Source organism: Neovison vison, chromosome 1 (genome assembly GCF_020171115.1).
Source record: "Neovison vison isolate M4711 chromosome 1, ASM_NN_V1, whole genome shotgun sequence".
In the NCBI taxonomy this organism is placed as follows: Eukaryota; Metazoa; Chordata; class Mammalia; order Carnivora; family Mustelidae; genus Neogale; species Neogale vison.
The window spans coordinates 257247462-257274545 of NC_058091.1; the positions used below are offsets into that span (position 1 = coordinate 257247462).

At 48.1% G+C, this 27084-nt stretch overlaps 1 protein-coding gene across 1 annotated transcript in view; it reads left to right on the top strand.

The window, feature by feature from the left end:
- Positions 1-27084, top strand: part of LCP2 (lymphocyte cytosolic protein 2) — a 42435-nt gene that overhangs the window by 10010 nt on the left and 5341 nt on the right. The window contains exons 3-17 of the mRNA XM_044229721.1: positions 371-417; positions 8388-8453; positions 8904-8935; positions 9542-9579; positions 12418-12616; positions 13698-13795; positions 15337-15403; positions 15507-15590; positions 18636-18661; positions 18776-18795; positions 18890-18997; positions 20362-20392; positions 22568-22580; positions 23367-23496; positions 25454-25503. Of these exons, the coding sequence (XP_044085656.1) occupies positions 371-417; positions 8388-8453; positions 8904-8935; positions 9542-9579; positions 12418-12616; positions 13698-13795; positions 15337-15403; positions 15507-15590; positions 18636-18661; positions 18776-18795; positions 18890-18997; positions 20362-20392; positions 22568-22580; positions 23367-23496; positions 25454-25503 (1009 nt within the window). The remainder of the gene's footprint in view (positions 1-370; positions 418-8387; positions 8454-8903; positions 8936-9541; positions 9580-12417; positions 12617-13697; positions 13796-15336; positions 15404-15506; positions 15591-18635; positions 18662-18775; positions 18796-18889; positions 18998-20361; positions 20393-22567; positions 22581-23366; positions 23497-25453; positions 25504-27084) is intronic.

The window sequence follows — 27084 nt, forward strand, 5'->3', positions numbered from 1 at the left end:
ACTGAGGGGTAAGAGCCTAGGGGAGAGGTCACAGAGTGACCAAATTCAGTTTACAAAACAGATTGTTTGGTTCCACAACTTAACACTCATCATATTCGTTTGCTCAACTTAAAATTATTGGTCGATACTTCGAACTCAGGAAATTCCACCTAAAATCCAGATTTGGGGATTCCCTTTGAAAAAGTAGATCTGGCCACACCAGGCCCACAGATATTTTATGCAACGTCTGGGAGCCGCCACTTTAGGTAGGTTGGGGGAGGTGGACTCTTGGGTTTGCTGCAGTCCCCACATACTCCTTTTCACACCCCACTCACCCAGCCCAGGGCCCTTCCTGTGTGGGTTGTAACCTGCCCGCATGTCTTTGTTTCAGAATCTGACAGAAAATGACATCCAGAAGTTCCCTAAGCTCCGGGTGCCGTAAGTACTCCCCCCCCCCACCAATTCCTCATGTGTTGGGGAATGAGGCTGGAATGGGAAGTCTCCAGGGAGCGCTGAGATAGTTAATCTATGACTGTTGGTTTGAACTAGGAGAGTGAGCAGGAAGGGGAGAGGCAAGGGCAGTGTGCGGGGAAAGAGAAGTTTCATGACAGGTTGAGAAAAAGCAGCAAGAGATTCAGCCCAGCTGGTGCGTTGCCTGCTCTTGCCAAAGACAAGCCCGACTGGGGATCGTGTTTTCATTTCCTCTCTCCCAGTGGGGTGGCTGGGGCACCAGAGTCACGAGATCAGCTTCATGACAGCGTCACAACAAATCAGTGATTGCTCAAGCTTTCTGGACCTCAGTTTCCAGCTTAGGAAAATGACAGAGCTGGACTAGATGGAGAATGGCCGTAGACATCACTCTGACTGTCAATACTCATTGCTTGAATGGCTTCCAGGGGCACCATCCTCAGAAGAATCCCAAGCAAGCGGGGGGCGTGATGCATTACTGAGGTCCCACTTGGGTGCTGAAGTGAGATGCCTTGTGCACCTTGTGCCCTGTGTTTTCATCCCTCTAGTAAAGGTCTCACATGCTCAAATGCTTACTGGAGACAGGTGGGTGATACAAGTGTATAAAATGGGCCAGGTTGAAAAATACAAAGTCCTCTCAACTTCTTTTTCCTATTTCCACCTTTGGATAGACTATGGGTATGAAGAAATATTTCCCCACTCTAAGAAAAATAATAGGACAAGAAAAATAATAATGAGGAAAGAGGTCATCAACACAAAGTCTCACTGTTGGTGAAAAACTAGGGAGTGGTGGAGACTGAGGCAAATCAGATAATATTTTCCATCCTGAGAGAGCCACAACTAGTTGGCTCCAGTCCATTTGGACCCAATGATGCCTAATCTTTGAACTTACCAAAAATCCCCAGATATATTGATTTTGTGTAATGTATTATTAATATACATCATAAGCGTGTAATAAAATATATCTGTGTAATATATATGTGCCTGGTCTTGGGTGCACTTGGGTTTGCATCTCCTGACCCCCATACAATACTAATACTTCCTTCATTTAATGGACTTCTCCCAGATGCAGAGAAAATGTGTCAGGCCTTTGTTAATTATTCAGGCTACAGATATAAAGGACAGAATCCCCACTCAGGACGCTCACATTCTAGTGGGAGGGTCAGATATACAAAGTACTCCTACCACGATTATAACTGTGTTGTGGTACATGCAGGTACCTGTTCCGTGCAGACATGGGAAGGCATGAGTCACTTTCCATGTGACTTTCAGGGAAGACTTTGGGGAGGCAGGGAAGATAAGTTGGATGCTGACATACACCAGGAAGGGTCAGATTTTAAAAAAAAAAAAAAAAAAAAAAAGAGGTTGACATTCTAGGAATGGGCAATGCAGTCATGGGCACCAGGGAGTTGAATGGAACAGCCAGTGATCATGGCAGGTCAGGGAAGCTGGGGCGCACATCAAGCAAAGAGTCAGTAACTGGTCACAGATGAGAAGGGTCCCGTGAGCTGTCCTGAGGAACCCAAGAGGCTTGGGGAGGTGATGGCCACAGGGACAACAGGGAGATAAAGCTGGTGTCTTGGCTTTCTCTGGGCAGTTTAAAAGATGCCAGGGGAGGGCCCAGCCTCAGGCAGGGAAGTCAGCGAGGGGGTGAGGGGCATGAACCCACTCATGGGGTAGGAACCTCGGCAAGGACAGTGGCCCTGAACATTCAGGGCAGAGGGGATTGAATCAGAGCTGTGGAAGGAGAAAGATAAGGAAGGCCCTTTCAGCTTGGAAGATCCTTTTTTACCTTAAGGCTGAGCTCGCTTGGTGACTGGAGCTATGCTGGAGTGTCTGGAGGAGGGGGCATGTGAGACGTGGTTGCTAGTTATTGTGGAAGGAGGATTGTAAACACTTGTATTGGGGTGCAGGAAGGATGGGGCATTCCTTTAGTCACTTGAAAATGGAAACGAAAAGTCCCTCCAATGTGTGCCTGTGTGCCCCAGACAGCTAGGAAGCTGCCCACGGAGCATGAAGGGGAAACGGGGAGTAGCGGGGAAGGCATCTAGGGAAGGTCCGGGCTGCCCTGACTCTCGAATAGTCGCCGACCTTGGTGGATGTGGATAACAAGCGCCAATCCCAGCTCAGCGTACAAGGGCTCTGCTCCAGGGATGAGTCCCTCGTCCACTCTCAGTTTCCCAGTCTGTAAAACAAAGGAATACGAGAGGGGAGGCTCGCTCTTCTGAAGGTTATAGTTTTAGGTGTGAACAGGCCGACAGGAGAGCTTAGTGAGGGGAAGGGCAGGCTGCGAGGTCAGAGTGCTTGAGACCCAGGGCTTTCACTTACTAGCTGTGAGTCTGCGAGCAAGTTATCTGGGTTCCTTGAGCCTCAGCTTCCTCTTCTGTAAAATGGGGATAATAGCAGGACCTACCTCAGAGAGTCAGCCAGAAGGTGAGAGGAAATAATGGGGAAATAATAGTAAGCACCAAACAAGTGTTAGCGGTTCCCGTTATTTTATGCAAAATCCCAATGTTCTCAGTTCTCAGTTTTTCTGAGTCATGCTATTCTGAAGGGGGAGGATTGAGGACCAGAAAGGCATGGGTTTTGGAGCAAGAGAGAACCAACTTCTAAAGAAGGCCCTGCCTCCCACCAACCGTGGGACCTTGGGAAATGGAACCCATTAACCCTTGGAGCCTATGTCCTCATCCGTAGAAGGGAAGAGAACTCACTCTGGGGGAGTGCTGGATTTTAAAGGAGGTGCTGTCCTTGGTGCAAATAGAGATTCAATATTGATTTGTTTTCTTCCCTTGTATATAGGTTCATTGGCCATAATCATTACCCTAAAGGGCTATGGGAAAGAAATTGTGTTTATGTACAGCAGACCAAAACAAGATTATACTTCTCTGAATATCGGGATTTTCTTCCCACATGCTTTAAAAAAAAAAAAAAAATCTCTATTAAATAGATTTGTAAGTAGGCAGATACTGGTGAGGAAGGCTTTGTCTGCAGATATGGCTACTCTCTCGGACAGTTCCTCCCAGAAACACCCCAAATACTGTAATGGAGGAGAGTTTTTATTTATTTATTTTTAATTTTTATTAATCTGACAGACAGAGGTCACATGTAGGCAGAGAGAGGAGGAAGAAGGCTCCCTGCTGAGCAGAGAGCCCAATACGGGGTTTGATCCTAGGACCCTGGGATCATGACCTGAGCCGAAGGCAGAGGCTTTAACCCACTGATTCACCCAAGCACCCCTGAAGGAGAGTTTTTAAATAAAACAACAGAGCCTCCTTTATAGGGACTGGCTTAAAGCGCATGGTACAGCTGAGTCTTATTTGGCTCAATCAGTAGAATACATGTCCACGTCTGCTGATGCCTATTTGGAGTTTATTTTTTTTAAAAAAATGTGATAAGTTTTATATTTAAATCCATCATGTAGCTTAAAAAAAAATAAGGAGAAGGGAGTGTGGGGTAGTGGTGTAGACGACAGATAGATGTCGGAGGGGTCTATAGCCTGAGTTCCCACTGTACCCATCCCTGATGGTGGCATTGGGCTAGGAAAAGTGAAGATCCCATCAGAGAGGGGATGCAGGGATATCTGGTTCTCTGTCCGTCCTGCGGAAGCTGCAGGCCTCCTACTGGCAGAGGCAGCCTACCTGAGGAACAGCAGGGAAGGAAGGAGGGAGCGAGGACTGAGGCAGGGACCCAGAGGTAAGTAGGCTGTTCCTGGGCCCCTTAAAGAATGTGACCCAGCCTCCCCACAGAAGGGCTACAGTGACAGGTCTGTCTCCCACATGCTCCTCTCCTCTCACAGTCACGGGCTAATCCCTGTCCTGGTAGGCAGTCTTTCCCACAGGAGAACGGCCTCCTCTCAACTGACGGTCACTCCTCCTCTCCCAGAGGAAGTCCGGAAAACCTGACCTCCTCGCTCAGCCCCACGTTACACCTGCTCACGTAGCCCTTGGCAGATCCCTCTCTTAGTGCCTCGCTTCCATGGTGGTAAACACGAGAGTGATCTGCGTACCACAAAATAACTGTGAGGCACAAGGAAAATACTACATGTAAAATCATAGGGGGTCCAAGGCTGAGAATCGGGGAACCGCTAGGCTCTCCCACACGTGGTTCTCCCCCGAGGCCTGAGATGACAGTGAAAGGCACATCCGTGATTTCCAGGACCCACACCTGGCTCCTCAGCTGACAAGGACAGAACTTCTGGGGGTCTGGCTCTTGGTTCAAGGAGGTTAACCCTCAGGGGCGGAATGCTGTGTTCCTTTAAAGAAGGATGAAATCCATTCGCAGCAACATGGATGGCACTGGAGGGTATTATGCTAAGTGAAATGAGTCGGTCAAGAAGGACAATGACCATGTACTTTCACTCACAGGTGGAATTTAAGAAACAAAAGAGGTGAACCTAGGGGAAGGGAAAGAAAAATAAAATAAGGCGAAGAGAGAGAGGGAGAGAAGCCATAAGAGACTCTTAACTCTAGGGAACAAAGTGAGGGCTGCTGGAGGGGAAGGGGTGAGGGGCATGGGGTTACGGGGTTACCGACATGAAGGAGGGCATGTGAGGTAATAAGCACTGGGTGTTAAATGCAACCGATGAATCACTGAATTCTACCTCTGACACTAGTAATGCAGTAAATGTGGACTAACTTGAATTTCAATAACATCTAAAAAAAATAAATAAATAAGTAAGATAAATAAAATAAAATAAAATAAAGGAAGAAATGCAAAGCAAGAGCCAGAGCCAGAGTGAGGATGTGTGCTGGGTGCCCGGGGAGCGGCTGGGATGGGGACCAGACAGGCAGGCAGTGAGGCAGGTGGAAAGGCACAGGGCTGAGCAAACAGACTTTGCCCCTTCTGGGCCTGGGAGCCTGTTGTCCTGGGAGGGAGGGGAGTGCCCCCAGTGCAGGAGCACCTGGAAGAGCGGGAGAAGGGAAGTTCCCCAAAGCTCTTACCATGAGAGCTACGGGGAGACTTGCATATACACTGTAAGCCTGGGAACATGACAGGAACACAGGTGACAATGCAGGCAGCAGAGATACAGCTTCTGGGGTAACTTATTCTTCCTGTGCTCTGTGGGCTCTGGGACTTCCTCTCCTCTTCTGTTTCCTTCTGCCCTGGCCTTCTCCCTCCTCCCTCCCTGCCCTCCTTTCTGCCTGCCTTTCTTTTTATACTTTCCTTCTCGCTTCTCTGTGACCAGCAAAGTTGATTTCGAAATGCAGGGAGGACCTCCACTTGCCCTTGGTAAATGAAGCACAGGGAACCGCTGGAAAGGAGGCCATCTCCGCCTCCCCCATTTCCTCCCCCTCCTCCCCTTTCCCCTCCCCCACCTCCTCCCCATCTCCTCCCCCTCCTCCCCATCTCCTCTTTGTTTTCCTCCTCCTCCTCCTCCTCTTCCTCCTCCTCCTTGCCTCCTTATCTTCCTCCTTTCTCCTCCGTAAAATTAAAAAAAAATTTTAAAAAAAGTCCAGGGATACTAAGAACAACAAAATTGATTTCACCACCTTTTCAGACTCTAAGAATCACCAGGAAGCTGGTTGGTGTTACTGCCCCCAGGCCTCACCCCCATAGGTTCTGATGGGTAAAGTCCACCGTGAGCCTGGTAGTCTGTGTAATTCAGCCGTCAGGATGGTCCGGGAGTCCCTCACCAAGACCAGCGCTCTTACCTTGCTGGTGAGGAACTGGGGCCTAGGGAGGGCCGACGCCTTGCCGGAGGTCATACAGTAGGCCGGCTTAGGGGGCAGGATGTCACAGCCAGACTCTGGGCAAGGACCCACACTGCGTCTTCTAGCAGCACCAGGAAGGGCCTGGGACTGAGCAGTCGGAGACACGTCCCACAGCACATTACGGCTGGAAATGCATGGGACCCACCTTGCCGCATGGCTCGCCTTCCTGTCGGAGGCTTCAGCCCCAGCTTGGGGCCCATTTATCCCTAAAACAAGGCAAAGCACAGTTATGTCTACCTGCTGCCCAGGGCTGGTGTTAAGTGAAGCCTGAGGTTTGTGGGGAGGAGGAGGAATGAGTCACCTCCGGCCACTCACTGTCACTTGGTTCTCTCTGTGGGTGTGAGAGTGGGGGCCGGCTCTGAAGGTTTGCTTCCACCCCCCTGCCCCGTCCACCTGCAGCGCTCCCAGCCGGCCTGGCAGGCTTTCTCTGTGGCCTGCCCCAACAGGAGGGTGCCAGCAGCCCCTGTTTTGCCCCACGCCGGCCTCGGCGGGGGGGGGGGGGGCTCGGCATTCTGTCACCTCTCTGCTCCTCCTCTATAGGGCCTGCGGTTTGACATTTCCTTCCTTAGCCAGTTCAAGCCCTAGAAGCCTCCAACCTGGCTGCTAAAGATACTGGTGAGAAGGCCACCACAGAGCGGAGGAGGTCTTCCCAGGATCAAAGCAGCTTTGTGAGCTGGTCAGAGCCCACTGGAAGGGCCTCTGAGGGGCGGCCCCAGGGGTCACAGCTGAAATGTCATCCCCGAGCTGAGGCCCCAGGCCCATTGCACTGCTTTCCCATCGCAACCGCGCCCCACCCACAGGTTCCAGCCCCGCTGCCGGGCCCTAACCTCCGTCGCCTGTATATGGGCACAACCCTCAGCTAGAATTTCACTTCCTGCAATGTTCATTGTTTGTCTCTTTCCACTCGCATAAAAGCTCCCTGAGCTCAGGGGCCTCTGCGTGGTTCACGGAGGCACCCCGAGCACTGGGCAGAGCTCCCAGTACCTTAAAGGCCCTCAGGGCACCCCGTGGAGTGAAGGCCTGTCTGTGTGGGAGGGGCTTCTGCAGCCACCAGGGCCTGACCCTGACTGGGCCAAGGTGTGGCCACCAGCAGGGCTCCCTCGGTGGCTCTGAAGGATCTGTTGCACCCCACATGGCCGAGGAGGGAGGAGAGGTACTGACTGCTCCTAGCAGAGAGGAAACTGACACGAGGCCGCGGTGTGTTGAAAACGGGCTGCCCTGGTAATGAGGGAGCCTGGCTTCGGCAGAGGGGGGTTTTATCACTAGCCCACCCTGTGAGTCTCTGTGGCCTCATCTATAAAATGATATTGGTTTCGATCATCTTTGAGGCTCCTCCCAGCTGCCTCCAAATCTCTAGGAAGTACTGAATCCGTGTTCCCTTGGTGTGAGTGTTCCCTTGGTCTCATCGGTGGGCACTAAGGAGGGCTAAAGTCTACTGTCCTGGAGCCCCGAGGGTCCCCATGGATTGGACCTTTACTGCTAGGGTGTGCTTGAGGGGCAGTCCTTCTCATGAAGGCCCTCCCTCTTCTGGGGTTTGAGCATTTGCTAGCTCACAACACCCGAGAACTGAGAATATCACCAAGTATCTCCAAGTCCTGGCCAAGGTTGGCCTTAGGACATGGGTGAATCAAGGAATCTCCCACTCTTCAGGATGTGCCCTGACTGGGAACGTTCCTCCAAATTTTATTAAAAAAAAAAAAAAATTCATGTCACTGAGGAGGAGGCAGAGGGGGATGGGGGAATGAAAGAAGCTACAGACCAAAGAACAGCTCAGCAGAGCTCCTGTCGAACTCTGCAACAAGCTGCTAGTTCCTCTAGGTTTCTGAGATGGACTGAGGGTTCCTGGAAGCCTGACATCCCTACAGGGATGTTAAACCAAGAGTCAGCCCCAGGAGCAGTAAGACAATAAAATACACAGCGGTCATATCTGGGTTGTAGGGCTCCAGAATTTCAGAGAAGGGAGCTGGGGGAGAGCTGACAAGTCTGACCCTTCCCAGAGGGTCTTTGAACTTCACTGAGGAGGGTGAGCGAGCCCAGAGGGCCTGCGGGGCAGGAGAGGGGACTGGTGAGGGGATGAAGGTGGGAGAACGTGAGAAGCAGAGGCCCCGTGGAGGCTGGTCCTTATTGGTCCGCAAGGTTACACAGATGAGGGAACGCCATGGCTAATGAGAAGGTTGGACTGGGGGAGAGATACTGGTTTTGTCACATTGGCTATCTTTTACCTTGTAGGATTCTCAGTAAATTAAGTCAAGAAATCAACAAGAATGAAGAGAGGAGGAGCATCTTCACACGCAAGTGAGTGGGGGAGCCAAGAGTCCAGTGATGCTGTAATGAAACCCAAAGAATTTTCAAACCCAAGTGGAACCTTCAATGGGAAGCACAGGATTGTTTCACCCCAATTTTTAACCGGCAGCCCTCCTCTAGCCCCTTGAAGCTGGTGCCAAGGAGGAGAGAGAGAGTTCCTTTTCTCTGCCCTCCATCCTATTCATGGGTCTGTGGGTTCAGGGGAACTTCCCTTAGAGAGTCAGGCAATCATGAGCCCCCAGTTATGCCACCGATGTGACTTTGATAGTTTCCAGAATTTTCAGGCAGCCTGGCCCAGGTTGCTGAACAACAAGGACACCAGTCCTCGATGGTGAGATATACCCCGCTACTGGGGTTTCCTCGTGCAGGGCAGGATGGAGGAAAGAGGGAGAGGCCCCTCAGCCAGTAGCAACATTAATACAATGCTGTTTGCCTTTGCAGACCCCAAGTCCAGCGGTTTCCTGAAGAGACAGGTAAAGGTGTCAGGGAGTGATTGCTTTTGGCGGCGACAGGTACTTTGGTTCTTCTGTCTGCCAGTTCCTGGGGCTCCTGGGGTGTTGTGCAGGTGACCTTACTCATTTGCCTGTCAGGCAGTTCTTTCCCAGAGAGATGTTTGGCTCCAGACTGCGAGCAGAAGAGGTGTTACTATGCAGGGTGCCTGGTTTGTGTCCCCAGCTTCATTGGGAGCCTCTATAGATCTGAAATGAAGAACTCTGGGGGGGACCATGGGAGGACCCAAGCTTAGACTGAGCACCTGAGCAAAGCCAGTGCCCCTCCATCTGGGTCTTTAAAACTTTAAAGAAACTGTAGGGATAGGTCCCCTGTGTCTGTGCATTTTAAAGCCCTCTTGGGGGACTGTTCTGTGGTGAAAGGTTGGAAATCAGCACTGCCTTCTGGTAGCATGAGCAGCTCAGGTGGAAATTCTAGAGCTGATACTAAACCAGCCCCCAGGTATGAGGAAGCTCAGATGAAGGCCGGGGATAGACAGTGGTGTGGGGGCACAGCAGATGGGGTGCTGCTTTGACTTTCCTTCTAGGGGCTCCTTTTGGCACTGACAAGGGTGTTATCTTCTTCTGCAGAAAGCCATGAAGAGGACAATGGGGGCTGGTCATCCTTTGTGAGTATGGCATGGGCTCTCCTACCCTTGTAGTGCTTTGCATAGCACCTTTGTAATAAGGAACTAGCATGATGCCAAAAGGAGCAAGTCTTCGAGCAAGATGCCAGTATTACCCTCCCCTGGGTGTCATAAAATGTGTTCTGTAAAGGCCAGATAATAAATATTTCCAGCTTTGCCATCCACATGGCCTCCAGTTCATCTGCTCACCTCTGCTCCTATAGCACAAATGTAGCCATAGATGATAGCTGAACAATTGTGCTTGGCCGTGTACCAATAAACCTTTATTTACAAAAACAGATGGTGGGCTGAATTTGGCCCATGGGCTAGAGTTTTCAGATCGCCTCATTATTCACTATCATCACCCCCATAGCAGGACCTTTCCAAACTCCCTCCTCTAGATGGGATACACTAAAGTAGCTTAAAATAGCTTTTTTCATAGACTTAAGTCCTCACTGGTGACACAGAAGCAAAGAGATTTCAGAATCAACTATTAGCCCTGAAAAGACCTCTGGGAAAGCCCAGTCCAATTGGGTTTTATATTGGAGGGGTCACAATGACCCCTTTGAGAATCTGATGAACTCTGGGTATCCTCTCCCCAGAAGACTGCTTCCACGGTCATTATGTTGGACTCTGGCTAAGAAACTCGATTATGGCTAGGAGCCCAGTGTGTTCATTTTACAGATGAAGCAACTGAGCCCCGTGGAGAATGGGACTTACAAAGAGACACACAGCTAGTTAGAGGCCAGCCTGGGGGCCAGGCGGCCCGATCCTCAGCCTAGTGGTCTTTCTGGTAAGCAATTGCCTCAGTGCCTTAAGGAAGCTGGTAAAACATGCCTTGTCCTATTGGGATTCTGACAAAAGGAAACATTACGTTCAAAAAATGCTCACCAAGTCTCTACTTTCCCTAAGAAGACAAAGGAATTGGCAAGATTTATTTTGGCATCTTTGCCACTGCAAAGGGCCATGTCGTCCCTCCTTGCAGGAGCCCAGCTCGAGGCTAATGTCCTTCACGGTCTCCAGGGACACGGCTTTCCATTAGCCACTGCCTCTAGCACTCATGAGTTCTGGTGCATGCTGAGCCCTGCACAGAGCGCTAGGTGGGCAGGGATGGAGACAAGCCCCCAGCCCTCTGAGCCTTTTATAGTATGGGTAACACTTACACACAGCAGAATATGACTAAGAGCAATTACATGCATGCAAACTTAGGAGTCAAATCACTGGGGAAATGCACTGTTTGAGAAGTGGAGAGGAAAAGTCTCTTATTGAGAAAGCCTTCCAGGGTAAAAGGCTGGTAAAAAGTGGGACAGTGGGGCCTGGGTATATATGCTGAGACAATCTAGGGATTCTTTGTCGTCAAGGGCAGTCACTGGGACCACTAGGGAGAGAGGTGGAGACTACTATTCCCAAGGCCTCTGATTCAGGGGTTCCATCCCCTGCTCTCAAGTTATAGGAACACAGAAGACAGGACAAAGTCTTATTATTTTTTTTTTTTGATAAGACTATCATTCTTTTTTTTTTTTCAAAGATTTCATTTATTTATTTGACAGCGAGAGAGAGAGAGATCACAAGTAGGCAGAGAAGCAGGCAAAGGGAGAGGGAGAAGCTGGCTTCCCACTGTGCAGAGAGCCTGATGTGGGACTCGATCCCAGGACCCTGGGATCATGACCTGAGCTGAAGGCAGAGCCTTAACTGACTGAGTCACTCAGTCACCCATGAAGTCTTTCTCAGAGTTCAGGAAGACACTCAACCTTACTTTGCCTTCTGATATTTTAAAAAATATACCTCATATCAAACATGAACACAGGAATCTTTCAACTGAACAATTAAGGTGGTCTTTCTTAAGTCACCTAGCCAAGCTGTGAGGATTTCTAGGCTACTGGTACTCACCTTTCCTCGTCAAGATACAACCTCCCACAGCTTCTTTCCACACTGCCCTTGACTTTAGAGAACTGCCCTGGGCTCCCCTATTACCCACTGAACTTTGGCACGAAAGTGCCCAGGCGCTCGTCCCCCGCTGCGGCTGATGGTGCCACTCTGCTTGGGAAACCATTACTTCGACTGTCCACTTTCACGAGCAGCCTCAAAGGCATTTGCTCAGTCCCCAGGGCTCGCTTTCCCTGAGACCTACAAAGGAGCACACACAAAACACAACACAATGTTTAAAATTTAGAAAGAGAGTCTCTTCTCAAAAAAGCAGCTTTAAACTCAGTGTCAGACGTCGTGAATAATAAGCTGCTGTTTCTCCGCACTCCGCTCTTCGCCAAAAGAATCGCACAGCCTTGACTCTCCCCTCTCAGACACAATTTAATCTGCCTTCTAATGAGCAGGCTTTGGTTATCTGGTTTCCCCATTAGCATGGCCTTCCACACTCACTGGGTTGTAATGAGAAGAAGGTTTTGAGCACAGGCACGCCAAGAAGAGAACAATTAACTAGCAGGATCGCAAATGCTTCAGGCGTTTAGCCTCCCTCTTGGCGATGCTCGGAATAAGAAACATGTTTCCTCGACACAGGGCTGGCTCTCCCACCCCTCTGTTCCCGTGCCCTCCTCATCGCTTCCATTATTCTCTCTTGTGCCTACAAAGTGTAGAGGAAAATGCACTGGTCTCGTGGCCTAAAGGCCTTGATGGAGGTTCCAAGTCCACGACTCCCGGGCCCTGGGATCTTGCACTCCCCAACCTCAGTGTTCTCATCTGTGAAATGGGAGTGACCGTCTGACTGCTGCCGCCTCCCACGCCAGGACCGTCAGGAGGCTTGGCAGAGAGAGAATCGCTGAGGGCAGGCACCTGGGTGCCAAGGGGCCTCCACAAACCAGGCTGTCCCTGTCACTGTGTTGGCAGGAGGAAGATGACTATGAGAGCCCCACGGACGATCAGAACGAGGATGACAACGACGACTACGAGTCCCCCAACGAGGAGGAAGAGGCGCCCGTGGAAGATGACGCCGATTACGAGCCGCCGCCCTCCAACGACGAGGAGGCCCTGCAGAACTCTATCCTGCCTGCCAAGCCTTTCCCCAACTCCAACTCCACCTACATCGGTAAGGCCCTGGCTGCCCGCACCCGCCCAGCCCACCCGCAGGACGCCCGCGCCCACGCGGTGCAAAGGGGTCTATGGACACTGGCTCAGCCGCCTCCTGGCTCTGTGGCTTTGGGCAGGTGACTCCCCCTCTCTGGGCCTCAGTTTCCTCATCTGTGAAATAGGATAATAAAAACGTAGCCCACAGAGGTTTGCTGGGAGGATGGGAACTGTTGCCGACAAATCACAGCTTGTGGTTGCTGACACTGACGCTAAGCTGCCATTTCGGGGTATTTTCTGGCAATAACTCACTTTGTGCAGGACTTAGGGACTCGAGAGTAGCTTCCTATTCCTCCCCGTCTTTTGGCCAACTTGTAGTTCCATGGCATTTCCACTCACAAACAGCTATGGCTACGGTCAATGTAACAGTGCGAAGGGGCTTTGACCATCACTTGAGAAAATGGAAACAGTGTTTAAGCTTTTTATGGTCAGTCTGTTCCTATCAGGCTGTTTTTCCCTCCTTCATTTATCCATTCAGCAACGATGACTGGTCTCCTCTTGCGAGCCAGGCAGCATCCTAAATGGCGAAATGTGAAATTATCAGGAAGGAAGACAAAGGCCTTCCTCGTGGGTCTTACAGGCTAGGACTGGTGATGGCAGAAAGGGGGCTTCTGCACACTTGCCCAGCAGAGTGTCACAGAGTCAACTAGAAAGTTGATGATCTAGACTCTGAACCAGCCCTCCCCCTTAAGGGAAGAGACAACCAAAAGAGGAAGTGGGAAGGAGAGGTCAGCCCAGAGCATTTGTGAGGGGAAAGAAGGGGACCCATGACCTGAGCCATGAAGGCCTAGTTAACCCAGGCCCGTGTGTGTGTGTGTGTGTGTGTGTGTGTGTGTGTGTGAGAGAGAGAGAGAGAGAGAGAGTCTATGAGACCCAGGCTGGCCTTGGTGCTGGTGAGGGTCCGTGGGATGGGATGCCCCCTCCCCCCAGCACACTGATGCTTAGAACCCGGCAGGGGGTCTGCCTGTTCTGGACAACACACCCTGCTTTGGTTGGTATTTCTGCTTTCATTTCACTACCCTACTGCTCTTGCCCTTCCGCAGACCGGCCCCCCTCCAGCAAAGCCCCGCAGCAGCCGCCCGTGCCCCCGCAGAGACCAATGGCTGGGCTCCCTCCTCCGCCGGCAGGCCGGAGTCACCCGGTAGGCCTCCTCGCTTTCTTCCTTGGTGCTATGTCCACTTTGATCCCTCCTTTGCCAGAGAGAAGAGTCTACGTATCTTTATCCAATGCTGACTAGTAGGAAAAGATTGTATATAGGCTGGGAACATGCACCCAGGCACTTGCAATGGTGGGGGGGGGGTTGGGGGTGACATGCTAGTGATTTTTACTTAGGTTGTAGGGCCTATCACCGGCATTTTCTTTTTACCCAAAGCAATGTAAACAACTTCAGTAATGAGATATTGCTATTACTTCCCAGCTTTGAAATTAATAAAAACTGTGAAATAAACTCAAGGGACCAAGGTCAGTAAGTCGCCCCCATCCCTGTCGCGTGGGTCCCTAGCACCTTCTCTCGCCTGCAAGACGTGCGCCACCTGCCGGCCAGAAGCTAAAATTCCGCGAGCCGTGGCTTGAGCCCCGGAGGCTTACAATGCAGGGAACCTAGGGAGAGAGAGACAGGCAGCAAACTGTCTCTCCCTCTTTCTTCAAGCTTACAGCTTCAGGTCCTGTGAGTCCAGTTAATTACCCAGAGAGACCCCGAGAAATTCAGGCTAATGTGTTAATAGCTGGAAATAGCTGTGTTTTCTTCGTAAGGGATCCGAGCACTTTAACAGCGGCGGCAATTGCCAAAATGTCAGGGCTGGAAGGAACGTTGTTTTCCCCAAATCTCAAAATGCAGACCACACCACAGTTGGGACCTTTCATCTAAGCATATATGGCTTTCTCCTGCTTGTTCAGTTTTCTTGCAAAGGGGCTCAGGGAGCCGAATTGATCTACAAAGCATTTTGCTTTGAAAACTGAAGGCCTCCACCTCCATTACTGGGATGCAGAATTCACTCATTTCGTCAACAGATCGCTATTAGCCACTACTGTGTGCCAAGCAGTGTTCTAGCTGCTGGACTAGAGCACGGACAAGACAAATAAGGTCCCTGCTTTTATAACACTTCAATTTTGGTCAGGGGGAGACAGATACTAAACAAGTAAGTAGATGTATGCAAAAGACAATTTGAGCAGTTATGTGTGATTAGCGAGACAGAAGACCCAGTAACACAATAATAGGTGTAAAGGTGACACTGAGCTGAACAGAATGGGCCAGTTGTGACAGGAGCTGGGCAAGGAACATTCTAGGCAGAGGGAAACACAATCACTGAGATGAGAAATAGGGCATGAGCTTGAGATCTTTCAGGAACTGTAAGAAGACATTTGGAGTGGGAGCCCAGTAGGCACTGGAGAGAGGAGTCTAAGAAGTTGGAACAGTGGACACATGACGAGTTTTTACTGTGTTCCTATGTGATAGGGGCCGCTTGAGGGCTTGGCAGGGGACTGACCTGCTCATTTCCCTGCCACGCAGGTAATACCCTGGATGGAAGGGTGTGGGATGGGGGAACTCAGGTAAGAAGTTATTGTCCAGGAGAGAAATGACAGGAAAGTGAACAGAGTCAGACAGATTTGGGGCATTAAAGCCATAGGACTTGTGGATGTATCCTAATGAGATGCTGCTTAACATGGATCTTTTTAAAACAGCCACTCCCTCCACCCCAACCAAACCACGAAGAGCCTAGCAGAAGTAGAAACCATAAGACAGCAAAACGTAAGTATGGGGACTGCCCTCCCTTGCCCACCAGCACACCTGTCCCCTCAGCCCCAGCCAACACTTTATTCTTGAAATTGACTTCAGTCTTTTTCCCTTCCAGTTCCTGCTCCTTCCATAGACAGAAGCACGAAACCTCCCCTCGATCGTTCATTAGCCCCATTTGACAGAGAGCCCTTCACACTAGGTTGGTATCTATTTGATGCATAGTGACAACGGCCAATATTTATAGAGTGCTTACGGCATGCATTTCACATGCACCACCACGATCATAATGGTACCAGGATGTAGGACTATGGGCATCATCCTCATTTCAGAGACAGGCAACTGAGGCCCAAAGAGATAACTTTCCCAGATGACTCAGCTACCCAGTGATGGGGGTAGAGACTCAACCTGAGATCAGATGGACTGCAGAACTCCAGCTGTCAGCCCTCTGCTGGGACTTCCTCTTCGTGGGGGCTGGGTATACCCACGTCTCATCGTCCTCCGGGAGGCTGGGCAGAGACAGGAGGTCTGGGAGAGCTGTTGTCAGCTGCCGCAGCTGCTACTGAGCGTCTTACTGACCGCAGGGACCGTATGTGTTCAGAGTCGTCTCCTTATTTGTCAGGCAGCAGTTCTGTAGGGAGAAGATGCCTGATAAAACTCCAAGGTGCTATTCAAATGTCAGGGTTGTTTATTGTTGTCATGTGCAGTTGATCAAACTGTGGGCATCCTATAGCCCCTTCCCCCCAGAATCAGCCCAGAGTGTTCTTAGAGTGTGGCCACCTGTCTATAAAGCTATTTCCAATTCAATTCTAAAACTTAGCAACTGTTTATTGAGCACCCCTCCGTGGGTCAGTACTTTACCTACCAAAAATAATTTACCTACATTATCCTCACAAGGATCCAATGAAGGGAGTGAATTATTCCTCCCGTTTTGCAGACAATGAAACTGAAGTTGACAGAAGTTGAAGAACTCTCCCACATTTGCATTACTCACTGTTGGATTTGAACCCAGGTCTTTCTGACTTCAAAGTGGGTGCTCTTTTTCCTGTGACATCGTGTTATAGTCAGAGACCCTGGATCTTCCTTGCTCTGCTGTAGGGAGCTCTGGGGAGGGGGCTAGGAGCCTTGTAGGAGAAAGAACCCCGAATCCCGGCCACACCCAGCCTTCCTGACCGGCACTCTGAGCAAGGCAGTAGTCTCGGGTGGCCTCAGGTTCCTCTCTGTGTGCAAATGAACCTCAGTTCTTTTGCTTGCTGCGGTTTCCCCAACTGGACCACAGCTCTGATGACTCAGGCAAAGTTCTGTCAGCTGTTTTTGAATTCAGAAAGGTCTGCTGCAGAGGACTGTTCAAATTATGTGACAATGGAGACAGGGAGATTCAAGTTCAGATCCCAGACCTGCTTACTATCAGAAGCAGACATCAAATCCTTCAGAGTCACCTTTTGAACAAAAGTTTCCTCTTAAAAGATTCTTTTTTTATAAAAAATAGTTTGTGTTTTTTTTTTTATTTTTTAAAGATTTTATTTATTTACTGAGACAGAGAGAGAGAGAGAGAGAGAGAGTGAGAGAGGGAGAACAAGGAGGGGGAGGGGCAGAGGGAGAAGCAGATTCTCCACTGAGGAGGGAGCCCAATGATATGATGCGGGGCTCCATCCCAGGACCCCGGGATCATGACCTGAGACACCCAGGCTCCCCAAAGAACTGTTTTTAAAGAGACCCTTTCTTGACAATACATACTCTTAATTGCTTCCTTGTCCATGATGTTTTGAGAGTGGCTTTTAACAGGGACTCCTAAGAGACTGTGCCGAGAGAATATGCATACATCAGAAGATTTAAAAAAAAAAAAAAAGAGAAAAAGAAAATCGACTTAAGCCCAAGAATATAAATCCAAATTTTCTGCGTAACCCTGTAAAGTAGGGTTTCCATCCTAAGCCAGAGTGTTATGAATAATACACATTTCTTAGACCAACAAAACTGTCTCCTACTGGGCAGTGAGCTCTTCACAGTAGGACGGATTCTTAGGACCTGCCAGGAGCCTGGGCTGTACATCCTGCTGTGAAAATCCCATCATTCACCTTGGGGTATTAACTGCACAGCAGTATGGGAGAGACGAGGGCAAGAGGAAGTATCTAGCAGTTGTCAGCACCCGTGGATTGTGTGCCTGACCCTGCATATAAATTGTCACCGAATCCTTACAGCAAACCTATGCATTTTTAGGCTCTAATCCTCATTTTACATTTAAGCAAATTGAGACTCAAAAACCTTAAATGACTTGCTCAAGACATAGAGAATTTGCTCGAAGAGCTGGTTAAATGCAGTTAAGTGGTACTTTTTATTGTACTGGAAACATAGGGCATATCTACGTGAAGGGACTTTGGACAGAATAAAAAATAAATTGCTTTGGGGCACCTGGGTGGCTCAGGGGGTTGGGCCTCTGCCTTTGGCTCAGGTTGTGATCTTAGGGTCCTGGGATTGAGCCCCGCATCGGGCTCTCTGCTTGGCAGGAAGCCTGCTTCCCCCTCTCTCTCTGACTGCCTCTCTGCCTACTTGTGATCTCTCTGTCAAATAAATAAATAAATAAATATCTAAAAAAAAATGGCTTTGACCAATTTGGCAATGCAGAGTTCTCAGGTTCACCTAGCAGTACTTTAGGGAGTCTGCGTGTCGTCTGTTCCAAGAAAAAAGTAAAAGCATGAAAGAAACCAAACCCAACCAAAATTAAGACAAAATGACTTGCACCCACCAGGAGGATCTCCCAAAATGCTCTTCCCCAAATTAAAAGTTTTTCCAGAAAGTAAGTGTAATACTTTATGTAATGTCCAATGTACCACCGGATTGGGGTAAAATTAACCCCTCCAGGGCAAATGGGTTTATATCAGATAGAGGAAGAAACTTAGGTTATACAAAAAACTTCTTAGTTGATGAAAGAGGCACACAATCCCAAGGAAACATTCATCCTTCTTATCATCAGTTGCATGAAATCAAAGGTTGAAAAGGAGCCCAGAATCCAGAACATTGTATGTACACAATTCTGGGTGGCATTGGGCTAGCCACTTAATTTCTCTGAACCTGTAAAACTAGGGGCTCTATGCGGGCCTCTCCCAGGTCTGAAGTCTATGATTCTCCAGTGCTCACACCCAGTCAGCCCGCTCAGGCCTGGGACTCAAGGGCTCATCAAACTAGGCTTTAATACCTTCTGCTTATCCGATCAAGTATTCAAGGCCTGCCTGCTGTTTGTCCTTTACAGGAAAGAAGCCGCCTTTTCCTGACAAGGTGAGTGCTTCCCTGGTTTGTTCTGGTTGTTTTACTTTTGTTTTATTGTGGGTCTTGTCTTTATTCTTTGAAAAGTGTTGAGGACACTCACATCTCTTCCCTCCTGTCTTACAGCCCTCAGCCCCCGCCGGAAGGTAAGGTGCCCTGTTGCCTTTGTGTGAGGGAACATGGTACATGCCCCGGAGACACAGTTACGTTTCTCACCCCTCCTTTCTCTCTACTCTGCAGGCCTCTTGGGGAGCATTTACCCAAGATGCAGAAGCCTCCTTTACCGCCAGCCACCGAAAGGCACGACAGGGGTAGCCCCCTGCCAGGGAAGAAGCCACCTGTGCCCAGGTAACTGTCTTCTGTTGCCTGAGTTCCTCATTTAGAGCGGTCACGCCAACAACCTGCCCAGCAGTAGCCTACAAGGAACCGAAAATTGTGGGTGGTTTCACCCCTGGGGGTTGAGGAATTCTGGCTTCTCAGGTTGGATGTCAAGTCCTGGGTGCCTTTGAAGGGGACAGTGATCTAGCAAAGAAAGGAGTGGAGAGATGCTTCCTCAGGAGGATGGCAATGGCTGCTGTCTGTGGAGCGCGTCTCCTCAGCCCGTCGAACCCATGCTCGTGTTTTTCCTTTCGTCTCAGTACATAGGAACAGTAACTGGCACGTCATTTTTCAAGACAAGTAGCAGAGAGGACATAACTGAGAGAGGTTTTTAGGTCACTGTAAGCATCTTCCTCAATGTTCAGTCACATTTTATAATGGGAGAATACTGAAGACTGCTCTAATTTTTTTTATATTTACTGTGAAGTCTTTTGGGTTCTGCGTACCAAAAGCATACATGTATTGAAGGTCAGGCTCCACTGTACTCCTTACTCACTAAGAACATAATCAAGGCTCCTGTTTTTTCTCATCAGTGTAATCAGGCTTCATAGCTCTGGCTTTTGGATTAAACGAGGGCCATGGCTAGAAGGCACCGGAAAAAAACCCTCAGTAATCAAGTTAATATTTGAATGGATTTTTTTTTAATGGAATCTTCTTAAAAACCAAAATGAATGTAAAAAATACATAATGAACAAAATATCCATATCGTAAATAAACACATGATGGAAGGGAGGCAGGTGAAGCATCTGACAGATATCTCCCTATCCAAGGAGAGCCTGACGTGGGCCCAGACACACAGCTGCCTGCCAGAGCTCAAAGGCAGCTGTCACCAAATCTGTCTGACTAGCTTGTGCAGCTGGGAAAAGTCCCAGAGCAGTAGCATTTTCCAGCTTCTTTCCCTTCACCCGAAGGGTGAGCCCCAAGATGGTTGTTTTAAGACATCAGCAAAGGAGAATATTACCTAAAATGTTTTCATTTGCTTGGAGAAACATCTACTCAGTGAAATTTAATAGCTACTAAAGAGTTAGTTTGCTGACTAAACCTTTTTTATATATATGTAATTATTTGCTGCAGTAGCTCAAAGAATAAGGGCTTGCCTAGCTCAGCTCGTAATGGTGACAGAACACTGAGTTACCAAACCTTCCCTCCACTCCTGCTCCCTGGCTTTTCTGTTGGGGTGGTTTTTTTTGTTTGTTTTTTTCCTCCCCTATTTTGACACAGCTCAGTGGGTTTGATTTCTCATTATTAGAGTAAGTGAAGCTATCTGCTTTCTGAGGCTGGCTCATTGGAACTCTTCATGTTCAGGTCTTTTTCTTTGCCCTAATTCATTTCAGGCATGGATGGGGACAAGACAGAAGAGAGAACGTAAGTACAAAATGCCATCTGGTAAATGCTTGGCACAGGGAAATTTAGTGCAGGCTCTGTGGAGCTTGGGGCCATGTCTTTCTCAGACTTCACTGAAGACCAGCGCACAGACCAAGGAAGGCACACAGTAGGCTTCTAAATACTGGAGCCTGTTGGGGCCTCCATCTTTTCTCCTGTCCACAGTGAGGCATTGCTTAGCTCTGGTCCCTCTGAGAGCTCCCAGGGTGGCTGGGTGAGTCCCAGCCCCATCGCCAGGTGATAATTCACAGGGTAAAGTAACCATAGCCGGAGGGAAGGATAAAAGGAGGGAGGGATGCCCAAGAGTCTAGGCCTCGCAGCAAAGTTTACAAGGCCTCTGTTTTCCCTTTTAATAACTTCATGACCTGAATAAGAGGGGGAATAGCAGTTATTGAATGCCTACTGTGTGCATGTCGGTGAGCTAGTGGCTTTTGGATGATGACCTGTTTGCCTGGGGAACAGCAATGAAAGTTTTAGGTCAGTTTTAGCAATGAAAATCTTATGTCCCAGAATCCCCATCAGTTTCAGGCAAACTGGGACTGGGGTAGTTGGTCACCCCAGCCTTACACGTTTTGCATTTAATGACCCTATGAAGAGTCATTGTTTTTCTTTTACTAAGAGGAAATCAAAGCTCAAAAGGGTAAGAGACTCATCACAAGTTGCATAGCTAGTGATTAGCCAGATAGGAATTCAGGTCTGTCTGGTTTCCTTTACACTATAAGCCCTCTGAAGGTGATCACACCCCTACCCCTGTTTAAGGTCTTAGGCCACAAGTGCCTGCTGTCTTGTAGCTCTGTGGTAGATGCTGTGATGGTTCAGATACAGTGCTAGGATGTGAAAGACAGGCAGACCCACATCCAACATTGTAAACAGCAAGTGATCATGAAATGAGCTCTAGAGGTGGAGGCAAGATAGTAACTGATGGGGCCTGAGAGGTCGGGGTTGACTTCTTAGAGGTGAGGTTTATGATGTCATTGAATGATGGGGAGGGCACAGAATAGAGTCATCCTAAAAGAAATCCCAGGCACCTTCCTGCCTCAGGAATGTACACAGAAAAGGCAGGTGGGTGACAATTCCTGTTCATCCTATGGGGACAGCAAGGATAGCATCTTGGCTGCAGAGTCACAGGGACAAAGAGGAGTCAAGGTGGAAACTGAGGGAAACATTATACTCTTGAGGTTCCCAGTTTCTGGAAGGATCAATGCTCATGTCATGAGAATATGAGTGCTGTAGAAAGAAACATAACATGGTTGCTATGGGGTTGAAGAGGGATTTCATTGTGGGCATTCAGTGAGCCCATGTGCATTTATCTATGCAGCACTTTGCTGGGACTCCCAGTTGGCCAACTGGGATGAACGATTCTGGCTATGACTCTTCGTATCTCAATGGTAGGACTAATAACAACTGACTTTCACTGAGCACGCCCCATATACCAGGCATTTGTAATAACCAACACGGTCCTTGCAACAATATTTTGAATAAGGTGATCTTTCTTCGCTAGTGTGTTGGCAGTTTTGGCCTGCTGGTCAATGGCAAAATCATTTGCCTCTAGGAACATCATTTCTCACCTAAGGAGTACAGCAAATAGCTCCTCCCTTTCCTATTTCACAGGTTGCCTGGAGATAGATGCTGAGCAGTGTAGACACCTTGTAAACCATGTGGTCCATAAGGAAGGTGGAGTTGCTTTTAAGGGGCAGGACAGAAAGGAGCTGAGCCTTGGGCCAGACAAATTAGGGGCCCAATCCATTTCTGTAACCCTTGGCAAGTTAGGACTCCTTCCTGAGCACCACGTTTCCATTTCTAAAATGAGGATGTTAAATTTTTAAAGGGTTGCTAGAAGAATGGGATGAGACATTGTGTATAAATCTTTGGGGCACATAGTAGATATTGCCACTATTATTGTGTCTTTTGGTCCTTTTGGGCACCTCAGAATCTTTTCTGAGAGTCTCAGATTGGAGTGTCCTTAAATGATTGTTTGTATTAAGAAATTGTGAACCTCTTAACAAGCTCTACTGTTCTCCACATTTGTATTTATTATGGAGACACACAACTGTTAAAGAGAGACATTTCTTTGATTAAGAAAAGCAATTCTTTCAGGAATTATGTTTTGATGATAGACTAATACCTTTTTTCCTTTTCTTTTCTTTCCCTTACCAGGATGAAGATGATGGTATGTTCAGAAAAAGCTTTCTTACAATTTATAACTCATTCCTTCATTTTTCTGCTCAGGCTTTTCACATAGAATTATTTAGTACCGAAACCCATGGGGTGCCTGGGTGGCTTAGTTTGTTGAGCATCTGCCTTCTGCTCAGTCATGATCGTGGAGTCCTGGGATCAAGCCCAGAGCTTCTCCCTCTGTCCCTGCTCTTGCTCTCCCTCTATCTCAAATAAATAAATAAAATCTTAAAAAAAAAGAATCAATTATATTTGTTAAATCAGTATTAAGTAGAAATATATCAGTTCATATACTGCATTATTTATCTGGGTTACCAGAGAACTGTTATGTTCATAAGTAATGGTGCAAATAATAGTACAGCAAAATTAAAAATTGCATACATGGTTTGATAGAAAAATTTCTAGTATTTATGCCTTCTAATACAGGAAAGGATCACTAACTGTAGATAAATGAGACAGCATAAAATTTGGCTTACGTAAAACAAAACTTGTGAATCATTTCTGAAATTCATATGGTTTCCAACTGACAATTTTCTGCCAAGAAAGCATTTCAAAAATAAAAAGATAAGATAAATGTATATTATAGAGAATGATATGGAATGGCCACGCTAAGGTGGCAAACCATCTAGAAAAACCCTGGGGGTGGGGTTCCAGCCTACCACTTCATAATTACATTTGATCTTTTGACCAGCTGTTTTTAACTTATGGGGGAGCAGTTCTGGAAGGTTCCTGTGACACTTGGATCCTGACAATCTGTTTTATTTTTCTTTTCCCCCCACAGTGCATCAAAGACCTTTACCTCAGCCCACAATGCCTTCCATGAGCTCCAATACTTTCCCTTCCAGATCCACCAAGCCGTCACCCAAACACGCCCTCCCGTCAACTCACATGCCTGGAGCTTTCTCTGAAAGGTCTGTGGTAACGTTGTCTTTCAATGCTAACTTAACATCACACAAAGGTCCAGTGATAAGAACTCATGTTGGGTGGTTTGGGGAAGAAAGAAATGAGCCAGTGGTAGCCAGGTCAGAACATTTTGGGTCTTCAGAAACAAAACCAGGCTGGGCATAAACAACCACACGTGTTAATATGCTGCTGCTCTTGGAGTCCCTGTGCTTGGGATTGGAGGGGTACAGAATTGACTGCCCCATGGTACCCCAGACAGAATGGATCCTGGAGCAGTAATGGAGAATGCCTTCACTTTGTGAATTACACTCAAGAAACCCAATTAATTTAAGTACTTGGAGTTCATCCAGATCGAGGATGGGAGGAGGACCTAGCAGATGCTGCAAATACACTGCTTAGGCTCTGTCCCTAGTAGGCCAGCTTTCTCAACAGCAACTGCGTTTCTCAGGGCCCACACATTTCTTCCTAAATAAGCCCGGGTGCTTTCCCTCTTGGCCTCAGAGCCCCCAGGCCTTTATGTTCATTCTCTACTATGCAAAGGAAGATGCCCAGCCCCCACCTTGGGTATGGGAGAAAACCACCAGCACTACCTTGCTACTCCTGCTAGATATCTAGGAGTCTCGAATTTTTTTCATTGTCCCTGTGTGCCTCTTGCTTTGATTTTCTGCTGTTTCTTCTCATTCTTCTCGCTGTTTTTCTTCTGCTGTTTTCTCATTCTTCTCCATCCCTCCCTGGGCCCCAATGCTGTCCCTTCTCGGTGCTGAAGACCATTCAGTGCCATTGCGGAGCAGAGCAGAGCAGACAGGGTTGTGACAAAGTTTCAGAATGTAAGTGAGGTTCAGTGGGGTGAGGTCTGGAGCCGATGACCAAAAATGAATTCTTGAGACATCTTTGGTGCAGAATGATGGTTTATTAAAGCATGGGGACAGGACCCATGGACAGAAAGAGCTGCTGTGGGGGGAGAATGTGAGGAATGGTCCATTATATATTTGTAAGTTGGGAGGGGGTTAGGGATGGCATAAGTCTCTAAGGAATTTTGGAAGCAAGGTTTCCAGGACCTTGAGGGGCTAGCTATTGTTGGGAAAAAACGTTATTACTGGTAATAAAACCTTTGTGTGAGACCCTTTAGATGTGTATCAGTGGGCCATATGCTTGGGAATGATTATCAACACATATCTTGGAGGGATTAGAGATGAAGTTTCCAAAGGAATTGTTAAAGTAGACTTACAGGATCCTGGTTGGGGGTAGGGGTCAGTCAGGCTAGGGTTGCCCTTTGCCCTTAACAAAGCCTTGCGGTGGGGGTAATTTCCTAGAGGCATGTCATTCTGCCTGTTTCAAGGGCTTGTCAGTGGGTAAGGAAATTTAATAATTTTTCTTCTGCCTCTGTTTCCCACATCAGTTGGGCTAGTGGGTGGGGGAATGGCTGCTCAGCACAGAGCAAGCAACGCCTCCTCCCACCCGCATCCTTGAAGATACTGTTTTTGTCTGTCCAGGCCACCTGGCCCTCTCTGCGTTTTTCATCCAGCCACCTCCCACTCTGTGGACCATCAGGCCCCAGGATTCACAGTTCCCAAACGACATGCCCCTTCACATGTGCTCCTAACCAAAAGAAATGTCCTCTCCCCAGAGGACGTCTGCTAGTCCCCAAACAAAAAGGCCTTAAATTGCAGCCAACTCTTAAAAATAATCTTCCAATGCCTTTTATAGATTTGTATTGTTTTGGCTATCAGAGTCTATTAGCATTGGGGCTGACTAGCATCCCACTGACTAGCATCCCACTGACCTTGGGCAGGAGTGGGATGGGCTCTATCAGCCCCTCCTCTTTGCTCAGCTGCCAAGACTTCAGGGAGGGGTGGTAGTAGTCACAAACGAAGCAGCATTTTCAGTGGGTTTCCCTAACCCAGCTTCCCCATCAGCCTCTTCAGCCCAACCCAGCGTAAATCTGTTCTTTTTCTGTCTCCGCAGTAATAGTGGTTTCCCGCAGAGTGCCTCCCTGCCTCCATACTTCTCTCAAGGTTTGTACTCTGGGCTCTAATGACCACTCCAAGCAATATGTCTCGATGACTGGATTCCTAACCATCCCGAAGCCTTTTGGCAAAGATCTGGTTATTTCCTAAAAGCAAAAAGATATGTTTTCTCATTCAATTATTTAATGCAGTTTCTGCCATGTGCCAGAGCTGTTGGAATGCTAGGATGCTACTACATAAAACACACACGCACACACACACACACACACACACACACCCTACCTCAGAAAGGTGGCCTTGGCCTTAATCTCCGCACAGAGAGCTCTTCCTCCCTGCTATTTGTATTTAGAGCTCAGGATAGTGCCTGGCGTTCTCTGTAGTGTTAGGTTTCTATAATGAATCTATCCTTGAGTTGTGAGTTGAGGAACATGTTTAAAATACAAATTAGGAGAACCCAACCCCCCCTAGGATTCTGATTCAGTAAGTCTGGATGAGGACCTGCATTTTTAATTCCTTTTCTGGGTGTCCATGACAAGTATTTCCTGAGTGTTCTCAAACTTTATTATAAATACAGAATGTGTTAAAATTCTAATTCAGTGGGTCTGGGGTAGGATGTGAGAGTCTGCAATTCTAGCAAGTTCTCATGTGATGCTGTTGACTAACCTAACTATGTAGTTAGGTTTCTTTTATTCAATAAACAGTATAAAGTACCTGCCATGTTGGACTGCAAAGGTAGGGATAGGGAAAATCTGTTTAGGCCTTAGGAGCCTTAAGAAGGCATCTGAGCAGGTCAGGGCAGTCTGTTCTGCTTATCACCAGGGAACACCATGGTGAAGAACCCTGCTAGGTTGGCCCAGGAGACCTCAGTCCTTCCCTGGTAATTCTCCTGGCTATGTGGCCTGGGGCAGCAGTTGGCCCCTTGGGGCATATTGTTGAGGGAGGAACAACCCAGCAATGGAAACCTCCTGGAGTGCTTGTTAAATGCAGATTGGGTGATTCAAACCCCTCTCCCCCAGTGATTCTTACTTATGCAGAATAATGTTTGGGAATCACAGGTTCAAGCCCTGACCCAGCCACTAAGAGCACATGATTTGTTCAGGCTCTAGGAGCCTCTGTTCACTCATTCTCCAAAGAAGATAATACACATCTTGCGGTGTTGCTGTGAGGATTTAAGGTAGGGTACAGGGGAGCCTCACTTAAGGCCTGGGCAGAGTAGTGCTGAATAAATATGTGTTGAACAATGAATGAATGACACATGAATAATTCAGAGACCGTTCAGCTCACAGAATATTTCAGTTCTTAACAGTCGTTCTGGCATAGAGAAAACAGCCTTGGCGATTACAAATCAACGCAATCAATCCTTTGCTGAGATTGGAAAACACATTCTCAGACTCAGAAAGTTTCAGGGAACAGTGAACAAGACAATAAGACGTTAGGGAAGGTGAGGCACAAACACTGGGTAATTTATAGGTAACTCACAGACTTCTTGATGGATTAGATTGTTGGGAGGGTCTTCTGTGAGAGTTGAACACTTCTACCCCTTTAGAAAATTTAATCAGGCATAGTAGGTCACAAACCCTAGTTCTAGAAGCTAACAATATCCTCAAGGTAATTTCACCTTGTCTTGGA